General features: G+C 38.7%; 1 protein-coding gene and 1 long non-coding RNA gene across 13 annotated transcripts in view; both read left to right on the top strand.

Annotated features, from left to right (window-relative positions):
- syt1a (synaptotagmin Ia) overlaps window positions 1-20,702 on the top strand; it is a 233,323-nt gene that overhangs the window by 156,098 nt on the left and 56,523 nt on the right. For 10 of the 12 annotated variants that reach the window (XM_082510479.1, XM_082510484.1, XM_082510475.1 and 7 more), the window contains one exon: window positions 13,540-13,743. In XM_082510479.1, coding sequence (XP_082366605.1) covers window positions 13,569-13,743 — 175 coding nt within the window. In that variant the 5' untranslated portion in view covers window positions 13,540-13,568. Of the gene's footprint in view, window positions 1-8,501; window positions 8,591-13,539; window positions 13,744-20,702 lie in introns of all 12 variants that reach the window. The other 2 variants (XM_082510476.1, XM_082510477.1) reach the window with 1 other exon arrangement.
- LOC309692208 lies at window positions 15,034-16,410 on the top strand. The gene is made up of 3 exons (XR_014272244.1): window positions 15,034-15,374; window positions 15,538-15,625; window positions 16,331-16,410. It is a non-coding gene; the product is annotated as an uncharacterized lncRNA (long non-coding RNA).

Below are 20,702 nucleotides of genomic sequence, written 5' to 3'. Positions count from 1 at the left end.
TTTGATGGAGAGTGAATATAGACTGAGAGAAATAGACAGCACAGTGGGAGTTTGAGTTCTGCTGACGTTGAAATTGTATGCATGAAATGTTCATTTTCTACTGGAATGAATAGACTGAGTAGAAACATTTATATGCACAAAGCAAGCCAGCTCCTGGTTATAATGTCCCGAAGGTCTTTCTTCCTTAACTGTGAATTGAACTGGCTGGTTGTCAATAAGGAACCGCTTAAGAAATACCGACCAAATATACTGACCAGGCAGCAGCAGATATAAGCAGAAGAGCTGATCCCTATTTTAAGTAAAAAGAGTTACAATTCCAGTATTTCTACAGTGGCCAATAGTAACTACACAAGTCTCTAGCAAGCTAATGTAATAAGAGAACTGAGAAGAAGTGGTATGAAGGCTGTCACAGGAAAAGACGGGATTATTGTTCATTTATTTCTAGCTTTCAGTCTGCTGTGTTATGACTTGGACTAACTGCAGTAACTCTCAGACAGATTGGAGAAGGTTTGCAAATAATTGCTGATGAATTTATAAACACAAACAGATTGCTGACACTTTGCAAAATATCTGAGCCACCTGGTTATATCCTGGTTATATTCTGCATCAAAGCAAGGTTGCCGAACACCTATGTGATTTTGCAGTAAACCACTTTCCTGGATTAATTTCTGTTTCAAAAGTTACAAGGTTCTGGATATTCTCTGATGTAAGTTGTTTATCCAAATTTCTGTTTAATGTGAATCTGCGTGTACAGCAACTTATTTATAATTTTGACCAATTTGATGATAAACAACTTGTTAATTGTGCTGAACTGAAGAAAATGTAGTGACGCATTTCTGAATTGCACCGAGTCTCATTTTAGTCATTATGCCTGTTAAATAAAAACAAATAAAAATCAAGATTTCATTTTGCCACGTGTTGGACATCATCGATATATCGATTTTAGAAACAAAGTTTCAGACTTTAATAAACAAAATATCTCTTATATGACTGAAGAAACTTTAAAAGTAAAGTGTAGCACTTTCTTTTTGCTTTTAAGAAATTATTGATATATTTTTATGAAAAGTAGTTTGTCTTCGCCCTGAGCAAGGTTACTTAAGTAACCAAGGTAAAGTTTTAGCTATTCTTTAAAAATACTTTCAAGCCTTACTGCCATTTACCAACATGGCATTGATGACTAATTCGAGACCTTGCATTGCTAAATGCTATATAATACTGATGTCAAGAGAAAAAAATTAATTCATTCAATAATGAGTCATAACAGCAGGATCATAAAATTTCATCTTTAAAGCAAGGCTGTACGGATCCGTTTGCCGACATTCTCCATGTTCTTCTTGTTGCTACAGTCCTATTGACACAAGAAGACCTTCACTAGTGGCACTAATGGCTTTCCTTTCCCATCAGTTTTACATCCTTCTATCTGCAATTCAAACTTGTATGACTAAATCCGTGTCCATTTGAAATGTGTTGAAGGCCTAAATGAACCACAAAACTAAGTGAAACAACCATCAGTATTTCCACTGGCAAAATTCATTTAACCATCGTTATCAACCTTACAATTTCACAATCATGCATCCCTACTTTAAAGCTTTGAATTGCTTAAAAACTTAATTTGCTAAATATCTCCCCAGCTCAAAATAATGGTCTTAATTGGTTGATGCAGCAATTTATTATGCATGCAAACACAAGCTTTAATTAGATTTTTTTTCCTGTGTCATTTATTGTAATTGCACAGTTAGCACTCCCTTTGGATCAAAACAAGTGTCCTTGCTATGATTATTAGTTTATTCAGATCTGTAAAGCAGTCGCTGAGTGTCGTCCTGAGGATTGCTTTGAACAGCAGGAATTCCCATGCTTTAATCAAATCTGTGACTGGTTTGAAACCTCCAAGCAACCGTTCACTGGTAAATGACTAAGTCTGCCACGCTTAGTGAAGACATATAATATGATTTCATTAACATTGTTATAAAATAAATCCAAATTAAAAGTTGTGCAGTCTTCTTTGATTCAGAGCCGATTACAGTGTTTAAAATAATGATTATGCAAACAGTTTGTTTATGTTGTTTTTCTGTTATTATATTTATACCTCCATTTGTACCAAGAAACTAAAGAAATATAATATATGATTATGAAAAGGAAGGTATTTTTCAAAAAGCTTTTCAAATCTTCATCATAAAGGCTTCGAGTACGTATTTAGCTGGTGGAAAATTTATGTTAAATAAGAGCAAATTTTTGGCTACAAACTACAAAAATGTTCTCCTAATAGAAAATGTTAATGCCTTGCTGTAGTGTTGTGAACCCTTTGGTAGCTAGCAGATTGCTCTGGTCGCCTGTAGTTTGCCTGAAGATGCCAACTTGTGTGCAAATACTTACCAACACAAGTGAAACTTGAGAAAGTGTCTGCAGTCAAAGTAAAGGCTGTCTTATTGCTACAACCAACACACGACAAAAGGTGGGGCTTTTACTTTGAAGGCGAATGATCTCCATTTCCAGTTTGGGTTACACATTTTCTGCTTGGTGAGGATTCAGCAAGTGCTTACAAAGAACATAGCACTTCTAACTAACTGATCAAAGCAATCGCAAGGAGGACACTCACATGCCTCTTTGCAACTGATATTACCTAGCGACAAAGAACATTTGCCGACCAACAATACACATTTTTCCCTGGCTTGCGGGGGTTGATCACAAACCTCAAGGCCTGTGTGACCCATTCTTTAGTTTACAAAACATTCAGATTGAGATGTGAGGCTTGTTAATTCTGTATTATAAGGTACATAATGCACATATTGTATTTATCAAGACAACAGCGATCATTTCTGCACTCATGTATTAAATTTATATAAATTATGCTGTCATAGAGCAACAGGCACATCAATATCTGCCAATTCTCAGACAATTTACTTTGAGGACTGAATCATAATATCGACAAAAAGACTGTGCGCCGTGCTCTCCGTACTGTTCTGTACTTTCCTGTGTGAACTGTGAATAATATCGAATCTGATGGCACCATTAGACCTGAGTTTGGCTGGTTTTTCACTTCCCTTAAACAGCATGAGCTGTAACACCCAGCACAGTGAGGAAACCTGCCAAAGCTAGACCCAGTGGGGAGCAGACCATTCCACATGACACCAACATGCTGTCCAAATCTTCTGAAGAAGGGCTCGCAAACATCTCTGTAGTCACTGTGTTTAGTAGTAATCCGTTCCATCATCTTCATTTTGCCTTTGATCTTTTTTTTATGTTATGTTATGTTAAATGCTTATTATAATCCATCTTAAGGAGGCAGGAATCCATTAGCGCAGGCTTTAAGAGAGGAAGGAGAACATGAAAGCATGATGAAGAAGCTCGCAGGGCTGATAGAGGGAGTTGGGGAGCAAGGGAGCTGACCCAGTTAGCAAAGGAGAGAGAGAGAGAGGTGATAGGAGGGAGCAGTGTGCCAGCATCACAACTGTGGTTGGGGACCTGCTGGGCCATCTGGCGGCCCTGTAATTGGGTTGGGGTTTTACACCTGAGCGGTACACCTCTAAAGAGATGGCTGAGTCAAAAAAGAAGAAGAAAAAAAAAAACAAGCAGCATATTGTGTCCTGGTGGGAGTGACAGATAAAGTTGAGAAAAGGTTAGAGCAATTGCTACAGTAGTATCTTCTAAGTGTTTCTTTTTTCTCTCCTTGAATTTGAATTAGCTCTTTCGGCTTGCTTTCACCACAGCTTACAAGATGGAAAGATTTACACGTCATCACTGGGTTGGAAAGGACAAGCTGCAGTGTGACTGTAAAAGGAAAGTACAGCCATTTTGTTCAAAAACAAGAACATTATTTAATGCTGTTTACCGAGCGAGATGTAATAGCGACGGGACGGACATCAACTTTGCGTTGAAATGGAGCTACAGTTTGATTACATCGCGATGACAGCCCTCTGAGAAGGAAAAAGGTCAACACTCTCTGGTTCTCTGTAAAGATAAATAAGCTCGTTTCCACTCTAAATGAGACTGGGTTTCGCTGGGACCTCCTGCTGTGAAGATAGTATGGAAGTTGTCATCTTATGCTTGAATGGGCAGGAAGTCATTAAGACACTAATATGAGCTGAATTAATGTTTCACTTTTGCTCGCGATGTGATGGCTGATGTGAGAGGCATAACAGACGCCATGGGTGGTCCTCCACACGCACTGCTCGTATTTGGTCAACTTTTCATGTGACATTTTGGACTGAGAAGCATCGCTCTCACAAGAGCCGACAGAAAATTGTGTAAAATCAAAGCTCGGAGCGTTATTTCATTCGGATGCGTGTCTCTTTCTGGATATTTGAAAGGTTTCTAATTAATTATAATGGCGTCATTTACATAAAAATCTGCACCTACTGTCTGCCAAATACCTCAGGGTAATTATTATTACCTAAGAAAAAGACCCTGTCAGGCGTGCACCTCTTTTCATTAATCTGATGACATTTGAACGTTCAGCTTCATGTCTGAATGAGCACTCTTGCTACTTCTCCCTAAAATTTGCAGCAGTGCTCCTGCTAGGTTGGACTTCACAGGAATTACTTACTAGATGTGCCAAATATCATCTATTTAGAATGATTTTTGTTATAAATGCTGAAGAATCTAGACAAAAAGATCAGATTATGAAGGGGTTTTTTTAATCCTCAGGTGGGAATAATATTTCAAAATAGGACTGTGGTGGTGTTGAAGAAGAGCTAGCAAGAGATTTGACACCGAAATGGAGATTTCCTCCGGTGTACTCAGCGCTGAGATACAATGTCAGGTCTCTGAGGAACTGCCACTCACAAGCAATGGGTCTCTTGGGTTTCTGTGTGCAGCTCTTAAATCTAGCTCAACACAACAAAAAGGGGGGAAAACACCACTTTGTGGAGCTACTGGGCAATTATGTTTTACAAGTCATTTATTTATTGAGTTGAATACTTACTTAGGCTAGAATTTTTAAAATGGAGTGGGGAAAAGGGGGACCCAGAGGGCGGTACGTGAGAAATCAGAAATCAATACCAAACAAAACTGTCTTTGACCAAAAAGTTTGGAAACTCGGCAAGTTCAACGGGTTTTAATTATGGCAGACCTCCTGCCTTTATACTCAGAAGCTTAAAGCCTCGTCCACACAAGAAGAGATTTGCTCATCTTGCATTGATTTGTCGCTGACAGTTGGTCGCTAGGTATCCCGCTAATGTCTTTAATACCCAGTCATATGTCAATCAACAATACCCCAAACTTATCACTGGTAGTCGTCTAAATCAATCTTCTTTGAGTTGAAAAAATTTAACTCAGGATCTGCCAACTTTGCATGCCAACAGTATTTCACCCATTGATTTACTGAAGTTCACCTTTGCAAAGTAAAAGAAATCAAGAATATTATATTATTTAACTCATCTATATTGACAATGATGCACTGAGGAGGGTACTCCCTCCACTCTACCCAAGCCTTCCCCTTAATTTCCTCCTGTTGTTGCAATAAATTAGGAACACCATAAAATTTGTCAAAATAAAAAGTCAAAAACACCCCTCAGAAAGACGTCTGCTTATTCGATCTACAGATAACAAAATTACGAATGTCTCATGTAGTTCACAGAGAAACAGGATTGTTTAGAATCCCCCTTTTCCTAATTATCTTTCTTTTCAAAACTGTGTTGCCTTTTCACTTTTTCAAATCCAGAGATTTCATTGGAAGTTGCAGTAGACGGAGGCTAACTAAACTAAAACTTCAGTAGCGTAGTTACTCTTTACCAGAATCAGTGCTAACGATTCCTGTTGGCTGCAGTGCAACAAATATATTTTGAGTTATGTCAAAGGCTGATGCCTGAAATGGCTCTCTCTGACACTGTAGCGGGGATCTCTGAAGGTTACGGTAAAAGTGATCTACGTGGCACTTTTACAGCTTTTTATGGTTATTATATATTCCACCGCTGACAAGGACTAAAGTAAATCTCCCTGAATTACACATCCCTGTGCAATCATGGTGATACATCATGCATGTTTTGCTGTCTCACACATGAGCCATAGAGCTCACTTAGAAACACTGAGTGGAAGCCTATGTTCTTCTCAGGCCATGGTCAGGTCTTTTTCGATAGATGCCTCCCACACGCACTCGTCATTGTTCTCCCTAAAAGTCCTCGCCTGCGTTGAAGTATCTGTGTCATTGCCAAGCAGGCATCTCAGCGGATCAGCCCCCACATTCACCTTGCAACATTTCAAAGAGAGACCAAAGGGAGGCTGAGCGAACATGGACATGTGTAGGCGGCCGTGTAACCAAGGAGGACGTTGAGAGGGCGGACGTAACCAATGGCTGTTTTTTTGTTTTGTTTTGAGGGTCTTTTTAAGGCTCATTGTCGCATTTTACTGAAATTAAAAGATCTGATATGAATCTTGTTCTTGCTTTGATTGCAGATTATCTTTTACTAGTCACTCTATTTTTTGTTTTTTTCTGCAGCAGCTGGCCTCATGACACCTCTCAAAAATATCTGATGATAGAGAAAGATGCTGTTAAAGACGTGTTAGTCAAGTGTTAAAAACAGAGCTGGAGAGTGCAGCGATATCATGCTTTTTGCAGTATGTTGGGAACCAGCAGCTGGCAAACATGTAGTGATTGTGAACGCAACACCGCGCTAACAAAGTACAGGTGCTTTTTATTCATATTTATTGAGAACAAAGGGGGTTTGAGCTTAATTAAACCAACCAGACCCCATTAAAGGTGTGTTAGCCTTGCAGCCATTGCTCTTATGCCACCTGTTGACAGAGTTGTCAGCATCGCGTTTGAAGATTAAACCCTAAAAGATCCACTTGATGACTCTGAAATACAACTGAAGCAAATTCAAGTACCTGCTGTTTTATCAAAGAAGACGAGGTGAAGATAAATAGCAACCATCTCTAGCTATTACTTAAATGTAGAGCAGAGGTGTTGAACTCATTTTAGTTCATGGGCACATACCTAATTTGATCTCAAGTGGGCCAGACGAGAATATGAATAATTTGATCTGAATTTCTTCCTTTTTAATGAACCATCTACTCAGAAAACAAAAGATGATCAGCCTGAGATTTTTTACCTCACTCTCCGTTTCAAATATCGTTACACACACACTAAAATCCATGTTCCCATTGGCCTTCTTCAGATTCTTACACTATTCAGAGTACTTTAACAATCTCACCAACCCAGATCTCCTCCAGTGCGTCGGTGACCTTCACTTCAGTTCCTAAGATTGCCCCGCTCTCTCTCAAACAAAGTAAAGGTAACACTTACTAATCACGGCTTCTTGCCGATGCCTTCTTTGGGGTTCTTTCTAGCCTGGACGCTGCTTGTTGATCCCCACTTTCCTCTTTACTTACTCCATCCACCCTTATCCTTCAATAAAGGTTGTTTAATTTAATTGAGGATGTGGACCCTGCAGGTGGAAAAGGCCACACAATTCAAACTTCAGGGACTGATGAAAAGAACAGTTCAGTGAAGGAATTGTAAAGGAATTAACTTGGTGTTAATTCCTTTACAAGCACATCTACATGTTTAAACCTTCAAATAACCCATGCAATGTACGCAGGACTTCTAGCCACAGCTATTTTGAAGACTTTAAAGTATAAAAATCCAATACAAACATGCAGGCTATCAATTTAAAACCCCTGACAAACAATCACTGCAGATGGGATGTGACAAACAGTGGCTGTTAGCTTACAAGCTCAATATAAGTTTATTTTTTAAAATAAACAACAGAACATTTATTATCGATGTTCAGTTAGCAGCCAAAAACCTTTCTGTTATCAGCCACTCACTCCTGTTAGCGTATCTACCTAACCACTGTTATCAGCAGCACTCACCCCATTATAAACAAAACAAAAAAAATCTATTATATAATTGGTCAGAGATACTTTATGCAATCAGATGCCCTGTTATTTCACTATATAACAGTTGTATTTCAGGACAGAGCCCTGTAATCAGTGACACTTGCCCTGTTTTATCCCCCAAAAGGCAGACCTTCTTTGCTTTTCCCTCATATCTCTCCTTACTTTGAACAGCAACCCATCCCAATGCTTCTGGCAAGCTAGCCCCATAATAAGATCCCTCATTGGCTACTTTTGGTGAACACCACCAGTTGTAATCCTGGGTGAGCCCAAAGCACTGTAGTAGTCAGCAGGTATTTTTTCCCCTAGTTTATTTTTCCAAGAATGTTTAAAACACCCCGTCGTCTCACTCACAGACTCTACCTCTGTGCCGAACCAGCGGCGTATTGGGTTCTTACTACCAATCAGCTCAGCCTGCTGAGTGACGGTTGCTCTGATGTTAATTGTCCCAGCTGGTTGCGGAGCTACTGGCCAAACTAGCTGGCCACCATGGGGCTTGCCGCTGCCTGAGCTTTCATTGTTCTCTGCTTCATTTCCTTAGTGGCAGATTTAGTGGTTTTAAAATAAAAGTAGATTTTAGTCTTAGGGCCCTTGCAGGCATACTGTGTAAGGCTCTGCCTTACTGCTCTCTCTCCCTGACTCAGGTGCTACCCTCCTTTTCTCCTTAGGAGCCAACTCCAATCACTCATCAGCACTGGAGTTCAGAAGCTGGGGAACAGTGCTATTTGGACCGTCTGGCAGTGTGTGTTAGCTGCTAGTGAGTAGTCATTTACTCTGACTAATTCCTTATACAGTTTCTTATTTTTGATGATGTGTTTTTGTTCTTGTCAGAAATAGGAGCGTAGCCTTCTGATTTTTTATTCTCTCACACCTACTGTGTAACCCCGTTTGAAAGCAGTATGCTGGTTTAATGAGAGGTCATTGTTCGGGTCATTGTTGACTTGTTGGCTGCTTTCAGTCAGATTTCTGCCAACTGACTGGTTTGTATTAGATATATACATCTTCTAATAAAGAAAAACAAATTGCATTCCACTCTCATAAAATCCAGAGCGACTTTTTGTGCTCATTTCCAGTTCTACGGTTTTATTCTTGGACTAACATCACTTTGCATCTCAGTTCAGGATAATCTTTGTTTACTTTATACCGGCCATATATATATATATATATATATATATATATATATATATGTATATATCAATATCACTTCTGTCTCTGCCTGTAAATAGCAGTTTCCAGTTCACTCCTTCACGCAGTCTGTGCCATTTCGTATTCGGTTTAATGTGAATGTATCATAGAAGTGCTTAAACATAGTCTTTATCCTCTTGAAACATCAGACAGGTTAAATGTATTTAGAGTCAACACTCACTTTATTAGTTACACCTCACGCCGAACTGCCTTGCTTCTTTGCGGCTTAGGTTCAGCAAGCTTTTGCTTCTGTATTTGATGATAGCATTTGACGGTTGCTGTGGATTTGTGGGAAACGTCTTCCTGTTGCAAACCTTTTCTACAACATCCCAAAGGATTGTGATCTAGTGACTGCGGAGGCAACTTGAGCATTATGAACTAATAACTATGTTATGTTTAAGAAACTAATCTGAGCTTTCTGACATGAGTTGTCATTGCTAGACAATGGTGCACAACGATCAAAAGGAGAAAGACATAGTGTTGGGCTGTGGCAGCTGGTACAAATGGATTTAAAGCAGCTTTGATTGCTGGCTCGATCAATTCGTGAATTTTTTGATGTTAATCAGAACCTGCGCTTTCCTTTTACCCTGTTCTGGCAGAAAGCAAGATTTAAGACAACAGCTTGGATATTTCACGTCTCCTGACATCTAATTTTGGTGAGCCTGTGCATACTGTAGCCCCAGTTTCCTATTTTTAGGTGACTGGACAGACACCCAGTGTCGTCTTACTGCGGTAGGCCATCTGTTTCATCTGTGTTGTGTGTTCAGAGTTGCTTTTCCTGTGGTCCATGCTTGTAGCAAGTGGTTATGTGAGCTACCGTTTCCTTTCAATCAGCTCAAACTAGCCTGGTCGTTCTTTACTGACCTCTGCCACGAACATGGTGTTTCTGCCACCCACTAGATGTTTTCTTTTTTCCCTTTTTTCTTTAGGGCCATTCTCTGCAACCCCCTGGGATGATTGTGTGTGTGAAAAGCCTGTCTTGCTTGGTTTGGATGTCTGCAGGACCCCAAAGTTAAATGCTTTGGGTTTCTCCCACACAATTGACCGATAAGATATTTGATTCAACTTGCAGTTTAACAGAGTGAGACACTCAAAATGAAGACTCAGCTTCAGTTAAAAAACTTGTCTAACGGCACTGAGAATTTTATTAAAAGAAAAGAAAAGAAAAGTACATTTGATAGCTTTTGGACAGAAATGAGAGCTCCACTGTTTGCAAACTGAGATAAAATATTCACCCACATTTAAAGCCTCATTGCCTCTTGGTTCCAGTTGTCAGGCAACAGATTGCATCTTAACTGCAAGTTATTTATTCCACAAGAATGATACTTGGTGTATTTGATGGCTGGATGATTTTGTTTAGATGACTGTACTTTATTACCAAAAAAAAAGGTGGTTGTCACTACTGTCAGTCTCAATAGTAGCAGTAGGAAAGTAGATTTTAAAACAGTGAAGCCAGACTTGTGAAAACTCCAAAAACACAGAGTTGGAAATAATCAATCCTGCCCTTCCAACTACACTCAGAGTTAAGAAAAAGAAGAGAATCAGTAGATAATAGGTTTCTCTTATCAGGATGTGATAGCGAAGCAGATCAACTGCTTAAATAATCCCAAAGTGATGAAACAGGTTCCTTTCTTCTTACTCACACCCAAATGAAGCTTGAAGTGGCAACATTTAGTTACTCCCTCAGAAAATGACAAATACTTAGAAGACACTTTGCATCCGTAATTTAATTGAAGTGCAAACGTCCTACCTGCCTTTATAAACCAAATTTTATACATTTGTAAAAATAATAACTTGGAAATCACTTTGCTAAAGCTTTCTTTCTGTCGTGGTTGTAAATATTGCATTAGGGTGAATTGGCACCAAGTTCTGTTTTCAGCTCTTTCAGTTTAAGAGATGAATATCATTAAAGGCAATACTGAATGCTTACACTGAAATTTTTTCAGTTACATCGAAACCTTTAACAGCCTGTCTGTCAGAACCAGTGCAGTGCCCTCATATGAAACAGCACTGTAAATGGAAAATGTGAGCATAATAAGCAGTGACTGTGGCAAAGAACGAAAATACGGCCATCAGTCTTTTCTGTGGAGTGGTTTTCTTTAGTATGCCATTATCCTCATGGAGTGCTTTGGCGACAGTGCCAAATTACAACCTGCACTGTGGGAGCAGACAATAAATAGTTCCCATCAGGATACAACACATCACCAGAAAAACAAAGATGTGCACACATACTAACAATCACTTATGTAGTAAAACGAACATTCCTGTTTGAGATTATGCCTATCAAACCAGTTTTTTATTCAGGGATCCAGTAATTGTGAAATTCTTGGTTGTTAATTGGCAGATACCACTTTTTTCTGTTTATCTATTTTGCTTTATTCGGGTTTCTTTTCCCTTTGTTTCAGAAAATTCAGTAATCCTGATTATCAAAAGGAACACTTTTGAAATATTTCATTTGTTTATCACAGCAACTTTGAACATTACTTTTTGTAGTGTTAAATCAGCTTTGCACAAACTCTGCCCATTCAGTTTTGTCAAATATACCAATATATAAGTCTGATGTTGTCTGAGAAAGATGTTCAGCAGATTAGTGGTACAACTCAAATAAAGTGGACAAAAAAGCCATGTTAAACAAACAAGACACATTTCATTACTTTTCTTACACATTTTATTATTCATCCTAAATGACACCAGTATGGTGAAGAGCCATTATTCCCAAGTAAAACAAAGTTTGACAAAGCATACAGCTGACTTTGGATCAGGTGGCCATGAGCCATCCCTTAGTTGTGCTGCAGTCAGCCTTGACTTCCCATAATGAATGTTTCTACTGCACTCGCTCAGTCCGTTGTTCTGCCCCCATCCCCTCACCCCCAAGATGAAGTTTGGCGGGAAGTTTCTTTCTATTAAAAGGGAGTTTTGTCTTCCCACTGTCGCCAAGTGCTTGATCAATGGGAGTTGTCTGATTGTTGGGGTTTTTACCTTACAACATAAAGTACTTTGAGGTAACTATTGCTTTGATTTGGGGCTATATAGATAAAAACTGAGCTGTTCCCATTCAAGCTGATACATCAGTGCATGCTTAGTTAAAACATTTTTATTAAGGCTAAAAAAAAGAAATCTAGAATTCAAGTCTCTGCTTTAGTGCTTGGTGGTTACAGTGTCCCGGCTTTTGACAGCACTGGTAATGAACATGAACGTGAAATCCTTTGCAGTAAGATTGAAACCTAAACCATCATAAAGAATATGATGAGGAAGGTGTTGGGTCTGTGTTTCCACAAGCCCCGCTAATTTAACTTATTCGTCACGAAGAAAACAAGACAGTCGATCGATCGATTATTTGCACAAGGGAGGCCTCGTCTGTGTCCACCACGGAAATGACCCCCAGATCTGACCTCCTCCTGCTACCTTTTATTGAGAGACAGTTCACACAAAACACGTCAGAACAAAGCCACGCCCCCTCGGTTCTAAGACAAAGCATTGTATGTATATGTGTGAACTTCTGTAAGAATGTGTGTGTGTGTGTGTGTGTGTGTGTGTGTGTGTGTGTGTGTGTGTGTGTGTGTGTCTGACTCAGACCTCTTGCTGACCAAAGGGTCGTAAACGCAGGAAGCTTACATCAAAAGAAGCAGATCTTCCAGATAGGATGTATCTGCAATAAAACATTACAGCCCCCCACCAGAACCTCGAGGATCTGGGGGGAAGGACAGTGGAATTTTTTTCATCAGAGTTGGCAAGCATAGAAATGACAACATTTAACAATTCACTCTAATAGAAGGCATGTTTGTTTTATTGTTGTTGTGTGTCTTTGTAAATTATGTGCAGTTGAATTTTTACAACTCCCATTTTAAATGTTATTTAGACGAGCAAAAAGAGTGGCAGGCTCAGCACTTCGATGTTATAATTGTGGTATTTATAATATCGTAGAGTTTTTAGTGTCTTATTAATACATGTGCCAGCTGTTGTTCTTCGGCGGTGAGTGAGGTGATGATTAACATGTTCAGAAGTTACACAGTACATGTGCAAGTACATGGATTTGCACACACACACAAAGCTGCAGTTAACCTTAGAGACACAGCGCTGCCTTCTGTCCGTTCACAAAGCACCTGTGTGTAAAGTAAATACACCTGTTGTGTACAAAGAGCTTGGTGTAAGATTGAAGTCGTAGCACATTTTCAGTTTTCCTGTGAAAGCACAGTTTCTGATGGAGCCAGCAGACCTGAGATTCACAGTCTTTACCGCGTGAGAGTAATAAATAATAATTTTATCTTCGCTCTGAGATGTTAATCTGGGGTTTAAGCAGTGACTGAGTGGCTTTGTTCTGAATTCAGACTGCTGGCCAATTCATCCTGGACCCCAGCTGATGTTTACTCAGGCTGAGCCAGCAGCTGCTCACACGATCTGCGTCAACTCAGTCATCTGACAAGGCGTGCACGCTGCCTCTGACATGCATCTGTCACAGCAGCAAAAGAAAAAAAAATCTAACTGATTCTGCTTCCTCTTTCCTTTTCTCCTCGTTTCCAGCATCTGCCTGGCTGCCCAGCATCGCCACAATGAATGAAAGTCGAAGGGAAGCACTGGCGGCGGCCGCCCCCGCGCCCACCACCGCCTCCTCCTCCACGGCTGGCTCCAACACCACCAACATGGCCGGCCCGGGCACAGGTGAGAAGGATGAAGCCTTCTCCAAGCTGAAGGACAAGTTCATGAATGAGCTGAACAAAATTCCATGTGAGTGTGTCTTTCTTTTCTCCAATCTGGCAGTGGGACAACTTGAGAGCTAAAGCATCAAGTGTATTTTATTTAATATATCTCTGGTTTCTGGTGTTAATTATACAGAATTACCCATTTTAAAACAGTCTTAGCCCTTATAAGATGCTTTTATAAGGTGTTATTGTTGATAACTGCTAAATTTCTTGGGGTTTCTTGGAACCTTTCTGATGTCATTTTAATACAAACCTCAAACTTCTGATTATGTATGAGGGGTTTGCAGACATGCAAAGGCGCCATTTGTGTCATATAATAATAAATATAAACTTTATTTATATAGCAACTTTCAAAATCAGAGTTACAGTGTTTCTCAACATTAAAAAGAGATTAAAATTAAATAAAATGAGCTATAGGAACACCGGAGATTAAAGCAAATATATATTTAACTTAAATAAAAATGATCACCAAAAAAATGATAACATAGAAATAACTCAAAGTAGGGGACATAAAAGGACTAATTGTAAAAATATGTAAATAGTATTTGCATAGCAATTTTTTTACTCAAGTTAAACACTCAAAGCCTCATTCACTAATTTACACATATTCATATAAGTGTTTTTTCCCCTTTTCAACCTAATATTCATTGACTCACACTGTGATGGACGCATCAGGGGCATCTCAGGGTTAAGCATCTTCCTCAAGGACACTTCAACATGTAGTATGGAGGAGCCAGTCGTCGAACTCGCAACCTTTCAGTTGATAAACAGCCCACTCTACCCTCTTGAGCCACAACCGTCCCCATGTCTTTAAGATGGACTTGAAATATGACAGCAAGCTCACCAAAATATACATGCATATATCTTTAAAAGAGGTAAACGTTCTTTCGTATAAAATTATGAATCAAAGTCTCCAAGATTGAGCAACTGAATTGACCTGCTTATTCAGGCTGAAGTCGTTATCACAAATGATGCTGAGTTTTCTTTTGTTTTTTTAAATATTGACCCAACATTAAAGATGAGGACCTCGGGTCTGTTGTAGTGAGTCTGATAAATGCATCAAGCCACATAATGATTATGGTAATCTTATCCACATTTATCTGCAGGAAATTCTGTGGCACCAACCATTTAAAATCTTGGATTCAGTCGTTCAGTGCATTAAGTTCAGGACTGTCAAAGAGATACTTTCTGTCGTCCACATACAAGTGAAAACTCACAGTATGACTGTGGATGTCATGCTTCAGGGCTAACAGGTACAAACAGAACAGAAGAGGTCTAAGGACAGACCCCTGAGGTACTCCAGAGCAGGGGCGGAGCGTGGGGGTGGCTTACTGGGCTTAAGCCCGGGTTGTTTTGTCAGAAGCCCGGGGTCTTTTGGAGTGTAATTTTTTCATAGTTAGATGTCTGGCTGACAACTGTATAAAACAAAAAGTACACACAATATTCGAAGCACATAGTGCACACTGTGGGAATTTACGACTGTGCGTGAATCCCCCCTGATATTGGTATGATCCGAGCTCAGGCACTAAGTGACTGAGCGAGGGGGCGGGGCAGCTGCTGCCTGTGTGCGCTGTTGGAGAAACGGAGCCAGCCATACTAAGGAGAGCTTAAGTTTGACCAGTTACCAAAGAAAATCATTCATACCGTACAAATAATGTAAATATGACGGTGCATCACGAAAGATTGATATCAAACTGATCACTTGACCAATATTACGTTACTCGCTCTTCAAGTGAATCAACAAATGGCGAAATGAAAAGCCGAACAAATGCTATTTTTTTAGAGTCTTAGCTTACGTGTGTTTATTTCATATTTTCAGTTCTTACCCTCCCCGACTAAATCGGTTTCAGTTATGTACTGAAATATAAGAATGGACATTAGAGGCTTCTTTCAAAGAAAAAACTCAGGTAAATGTTATTTTATATATTATGCTTTGTATGTTGTTCAGTATATTTCTATGCAAAACAAGAGGGATTTCAGTACACAGCAGGATATTCACATTTGTAACCAGATATTTACATACACTTTAGGGAGAAAACATAAAACATTTTTACTGTACAACATCAATTTAGAGTAAACTTTTGTTTTAGATAAATATTGAAATATCTTTTGAATTAGTTAAATGTCAGAATAAAGAGAGACAGAGCTGTCTATTTTTTATCACTTTGATCAAATTTAGGAGTACATATACACTAAGTTTATTGTTAATTAGTAAGAAACTCCAGACGATTCCATTCTGAGCTGAAGAAGCTTCTGATAGGTTAGTAGAGTCCATGTGAGTAAACTGGTGGCACAGCTGTGGATGCATATAAGGCAAAACACAGAGCCTGTTTCTTTGACATGGGAAAATCAAGAGATGTCAACCAAAACACCAGGAAAAGAATTGTGGAGCTCCATAAGTGTGGCTCAGTTTGAATACAATTTGGTGCCATTTGCAATTAAGAAATACAGATAGTTTCTCTCTTTACTCTTAAAGTTAACAAATATGTTTTTTATATTTATCAATCTAAAAAAATAAACATTTAGTCCGATTTGATGTTACAATTAAAAAGTGTTTTGATCTGAACAGTACATAAATATGTGGTTTCAACTGTATATTTGATGATTGTCAGCACAAAGAGGGAGAGAGAGGAACAGAGAGGGAGAGAGAGGAACAGAGAGGGAGAGAGAGGAACAGAACAGAGATGAACAAGAGCAGGTGAGACACACATGTTAGTCAAATGGTCATTTGCCAAAAGTATCACCGTATCATAGGTCCTCATGTATCTCGTACCTAGTGTTTCTTTTTAGGTTTGCTATTTTTCAAATTCTATATTTATTAAGTTATGCAGGCTTGTTCGCACAACAAGGATAAATAATTATATAAACTTTTCTCAATCTAAATATTGTACTTTGGTGGAATTAAAAAATAAGTGTAGTGCAGGTCTATGATGATTTTTAGTGCTACTATCATCTAGTTCTGATTCTGGTTCTGTCTTGGTTAAGTCCTCAGTAGTCCTGATTTTGAACTGTTGTAGTCCTGTTTTAATTCCGGATCAGTTCTGGGTCTGGTTGAATTGGGGTTTAGTCCCTGTGTCTTGATACAGCCCCGACTTTGTTCTGCCTTGCTGCTTAATTAAAAAACTAGTTTAAGATGTCCTGCACATGTGATATATATTTTTCCCTATATGAAGTCATTCTTTTTTGAACAAAACTCAAAACAGAGCCTATTAATCTTTCAGTCATTTCTAACCCCCCCCCCCCCCAAAAATAAATAAATAAAAAAAAATAAAAATAAAAATACCACATGCATACTACCCTTTAGGGCTAAGCCCTGGGTGTTTCAAATGTCTGGCTCCGCCTCTGCTCCAGAGGTCATCCTCATAGATTACTATTACGTGCCAGTGACATCACTAAAACACCTACCTGTAAGTAAGAATAAACCTTAACTAGAAAAGCCTGAAAGCCCACCACTAAAACAAGTGTAAGGTTGCAAGTACAACCTTACCTTAGTTTGCATTTTGTACAGCATGGTAGATCATTTCAGCAGTTCTGTTGTAACTAATAAAAGGATGTCCAAAAACAAAACAAAAAAAAAGAAATGTTGTAAACAGGCTTCCACCTGTTGGAAATTCCAGCAGATGTTCATTAAGGACATCAAGCAGATGGTCGCACCTCATGACGTTGGTTTAAAATGGAGCACTGTAACAAAAAATAATTTCCCCCAGGGATCAATAAAGTATTCTGATTCTGATTCTGATTCTGCAAACGTCAGTGAAAGTTTTCTTTTTGGAAATATTTTTCAACCATAACACAAGATTTTAAATGGGCAATTAAACAACCGTCAATCAGTGAAAAACGAAGTTCTGTGTTGTGACACTAAATGTATCTTCTTAAAGCACTGGGTTTAATGGATAGATTACTCAAATACTCCTACTGTTAGAATTACTGACTCCTACATGCGATGCGCAATTTCTGTCAGAAATGACAGATGCCATAAGAAGTAACAAATTGTCCTAACGGCAATCTGTATCGATAAAATAGTATAAAAAGTTTTTTGTAAAAAACACAATAAGTAAAATTCTGTTTTCGCAGTTAGTACCTATAATGACTTTTATTGTTTAAAATACAAACATCTGAGTGCATTCAGTAAGACTGTGCTGTAAGCATGACTAAAAAATGATTCAGCAGTGGTTGTGAGTGAGCATTTGCTGGTGACGCACAAAAAGCAGCCAGTGTCACCGATGATCTTGACGACAACGTCAAGTGAACCAGGCGGCCTGATTGTTTACTTATTCATTTGTTTTTGTGGCGCTTCTGAGTCAAAGTACTAACAACAGCATTTAACATTTAACACTGAATTGCCCAAAAAGGAGAAAGGCATAATCAAATTTGAAGAGTGGAATAAACATCTGGCAACAATAATTCAAGCGTTTGACACGATGCATCACCAAATTATGCGTAGCAGCTTTTATTATTTGCGGTTAGAGTTTCTGCTTTTCTGCCTCAGTAGAAAATTCATTCAGAACTCTATTTCTTTCTACGTAATACCTCCTTCTCTTCTTCTTTTATCACCAAACCTCTTCTTTCACATTTAAATGTGTTTTCTTTTTCTTTTTTTCCTGGAAAATTTTGGAGCATAAAGTTTTAGGGAAACAGTTATCATTGTGTTTCATTTTCTGATCGTGTTTGCATTCAGAAGAAATCTATATATAGACATATCCACGGGCTCACGTGGAAGTAATATCCTCTTCTTTGGAAGAGAAGCCCTGCTTCATCACCACCGACACAAACGGGAGTAGTCATATTCCCACATTGCAGAGATTTAATAGTGCATGAAAAATGTCACCTTCTACGGAGGAACATTTATTTGTTAAAGGCAGCATATTTGTGTGAAAAAATAATAAAAGCTATAATTTATATTCAAATATTTCTCATGGCTAAAACTACAGAGGATTTAGCTCCATGTGGGCTTAAATGAGACGCTGATGCAAAATGAAAACACATTTGTGGTGCGGTGGGTGAATGATTGGGATCAACGCTATTCAGTGTTGCGATTGGCTGAGGTTTATATCTCCCCTGGCTCGGCTTTAAACGTCTGTCACCGAAACCCACTGCAGTTCCAACACAACTGAAGCCTGACAGCTTCCTCATGTCTCATTAGGTTGTGGAGCAGATAACTCGTATTCATATCATTTTTAAATTTTGTACTTTGAAGAAGTAAATTATACCAACTTTGGTTTACCTCAGGCAAAATGAAAAGTTCACCAAAATCAGACCAGGGTCTTACTGCTGTTTTTTCTCACCTCCAGTCAAAAGCAGTGAGGGTATTTTTCTCTCTCTGTGGAATATCGATACTGTCTGGAGAAAGCCAGCTTGCTGCGTGCTCAGCACAGCCTCAGTGCTGTGGCTTCAGAAGATCTTCTTTGGGGATTATAGCCCAGTGTAAGACCTGCATGCTTTTAATAAAGGTGGTCACGTGGTAATAATGGTCTCACTGGCCGAACATGTTGAATTCTCTGTGGAAACAATATTGTCTTGGCCCATCTCTTTAAGCAAAATCTTTGTAAATGTTTGTGAATTTAAGCAATTTAAGATATTTACAGCATGTTTTAAGATAATATTGTTTCAGTGTATTTATTATTACTCAATTAATCTGCTAACTCAGTAGTCTGTCTTCAGATTGGTTGTTTTGTTTGATCAGAAGAAGAAGAAGCAATAAAATAAAATGTAAAACCAAGAAAAGATTCAAATCCTGCCACAACCTTTATTTTTCCTGGATAAACATACTAAATACCATGACAAATGAATAATAAAGTAGAGTGGCAAACATCTGATTAAACTTTACCTGCTGCTGGTATATTTTTTAGAATCAAGTAGCTTAAACACTTTTTCATCTTTTTTTATTATTAGCTGTTCATTTTACACTTAAATTCAATAAATGAAGAAGACATATGTATTGTTTATCAATGCCTTTTTCAACCCCTATTGACAAGCCCGCCCCCTTTCCCTTTCATCCAGACTGATGTGCAAGTGTACCCATTCGTCAGGCCGCCACCACCACACAATTGGCCTTTGTGTTAAGGCCCAAAAGTTGGGTGTTGCTTAGTGCTCACACAGTGACAGCGTTATCCTGGATAAACCTCCGCCATGGCATTACTTGAGTAAATACATGACGCTGAGTCGTTCAAAAATAATGTGGTTACTCGTGAGCAATCCAGGCCTAGGGTAAATACACTCTCTGTTCTAAAGACGTCAGACACAAATCTAAGAACACACATGAATGTGAGGGTGTTAAAACTGACCGTGATAGCCCAGAGGGAGATTCTTATGTTGAGGACAGGCTTAAAAATCTTGGAAATACACTTGTGAAACATATTTTGGTATATTAATGCATCAGAAAATTGGAACTAGTGGAGGTAAACTGAATGTTTAAAATGTCAATTAGTTTTAAATATTGATTATTGCTCTTTTTTAACAAACATTTGAAAAAGTTGGTATGTGCTTTTTCTTAATAATGGTAGAATTTAATGTATTTGTACATTAAATTCTACCATTTGTTAACAAATTGCTGGTTTTTGCAGAGTTGCACAGTTCAGACAGATGTTGATTTATTATAGCAGCAGAATACAGAGTTGTGTCTCTGGGCTTTAAACATATCATTCCTGCAAATATCTGACATATAAATTGAGAAGTGGTAACCAGACATGGGCAGTAACGCGTTACTGTAATCCGATTACTTTTTTCAAGTAACGAGTAAAGTAAGGGATTACTATTGCAAAAACGGTAATTAGATTACCGTTACTTTCCCGTAGGAACGCTGCGTTACTGCGTTACTAAAACCGTGATTTCTTTTTGCGAGAATGTCTCATGACAATGACGTAAGCGAGTGTGATGTTCCTGACAACAGCTGTGTGCAGATCAACAATGGATAATATATCGAGTGCGTGGAAGCGTGGAAGTACTGACCTTACTTGACAAAAACATAGGTGTCCGTTGTGCGTA

The sequence above is a fragment of the Aulonocara stuartgranti genome (genome assembly GCF_965226115.1).
Source record: "Aulonocara stuartgranti genome assembly, chromosome: 17".
Lineage (NCBI taxonomy): Eukaryota > Metazoa > Chordata > Actinopteri > Cichliformes > Cichlidae > Aulonocara > Aulonocara stuartgranti.
Note: the sequence above shows the minus strand (reverse complement) of the source record. Positions and strands in the feature narration are given on the sequence as shown.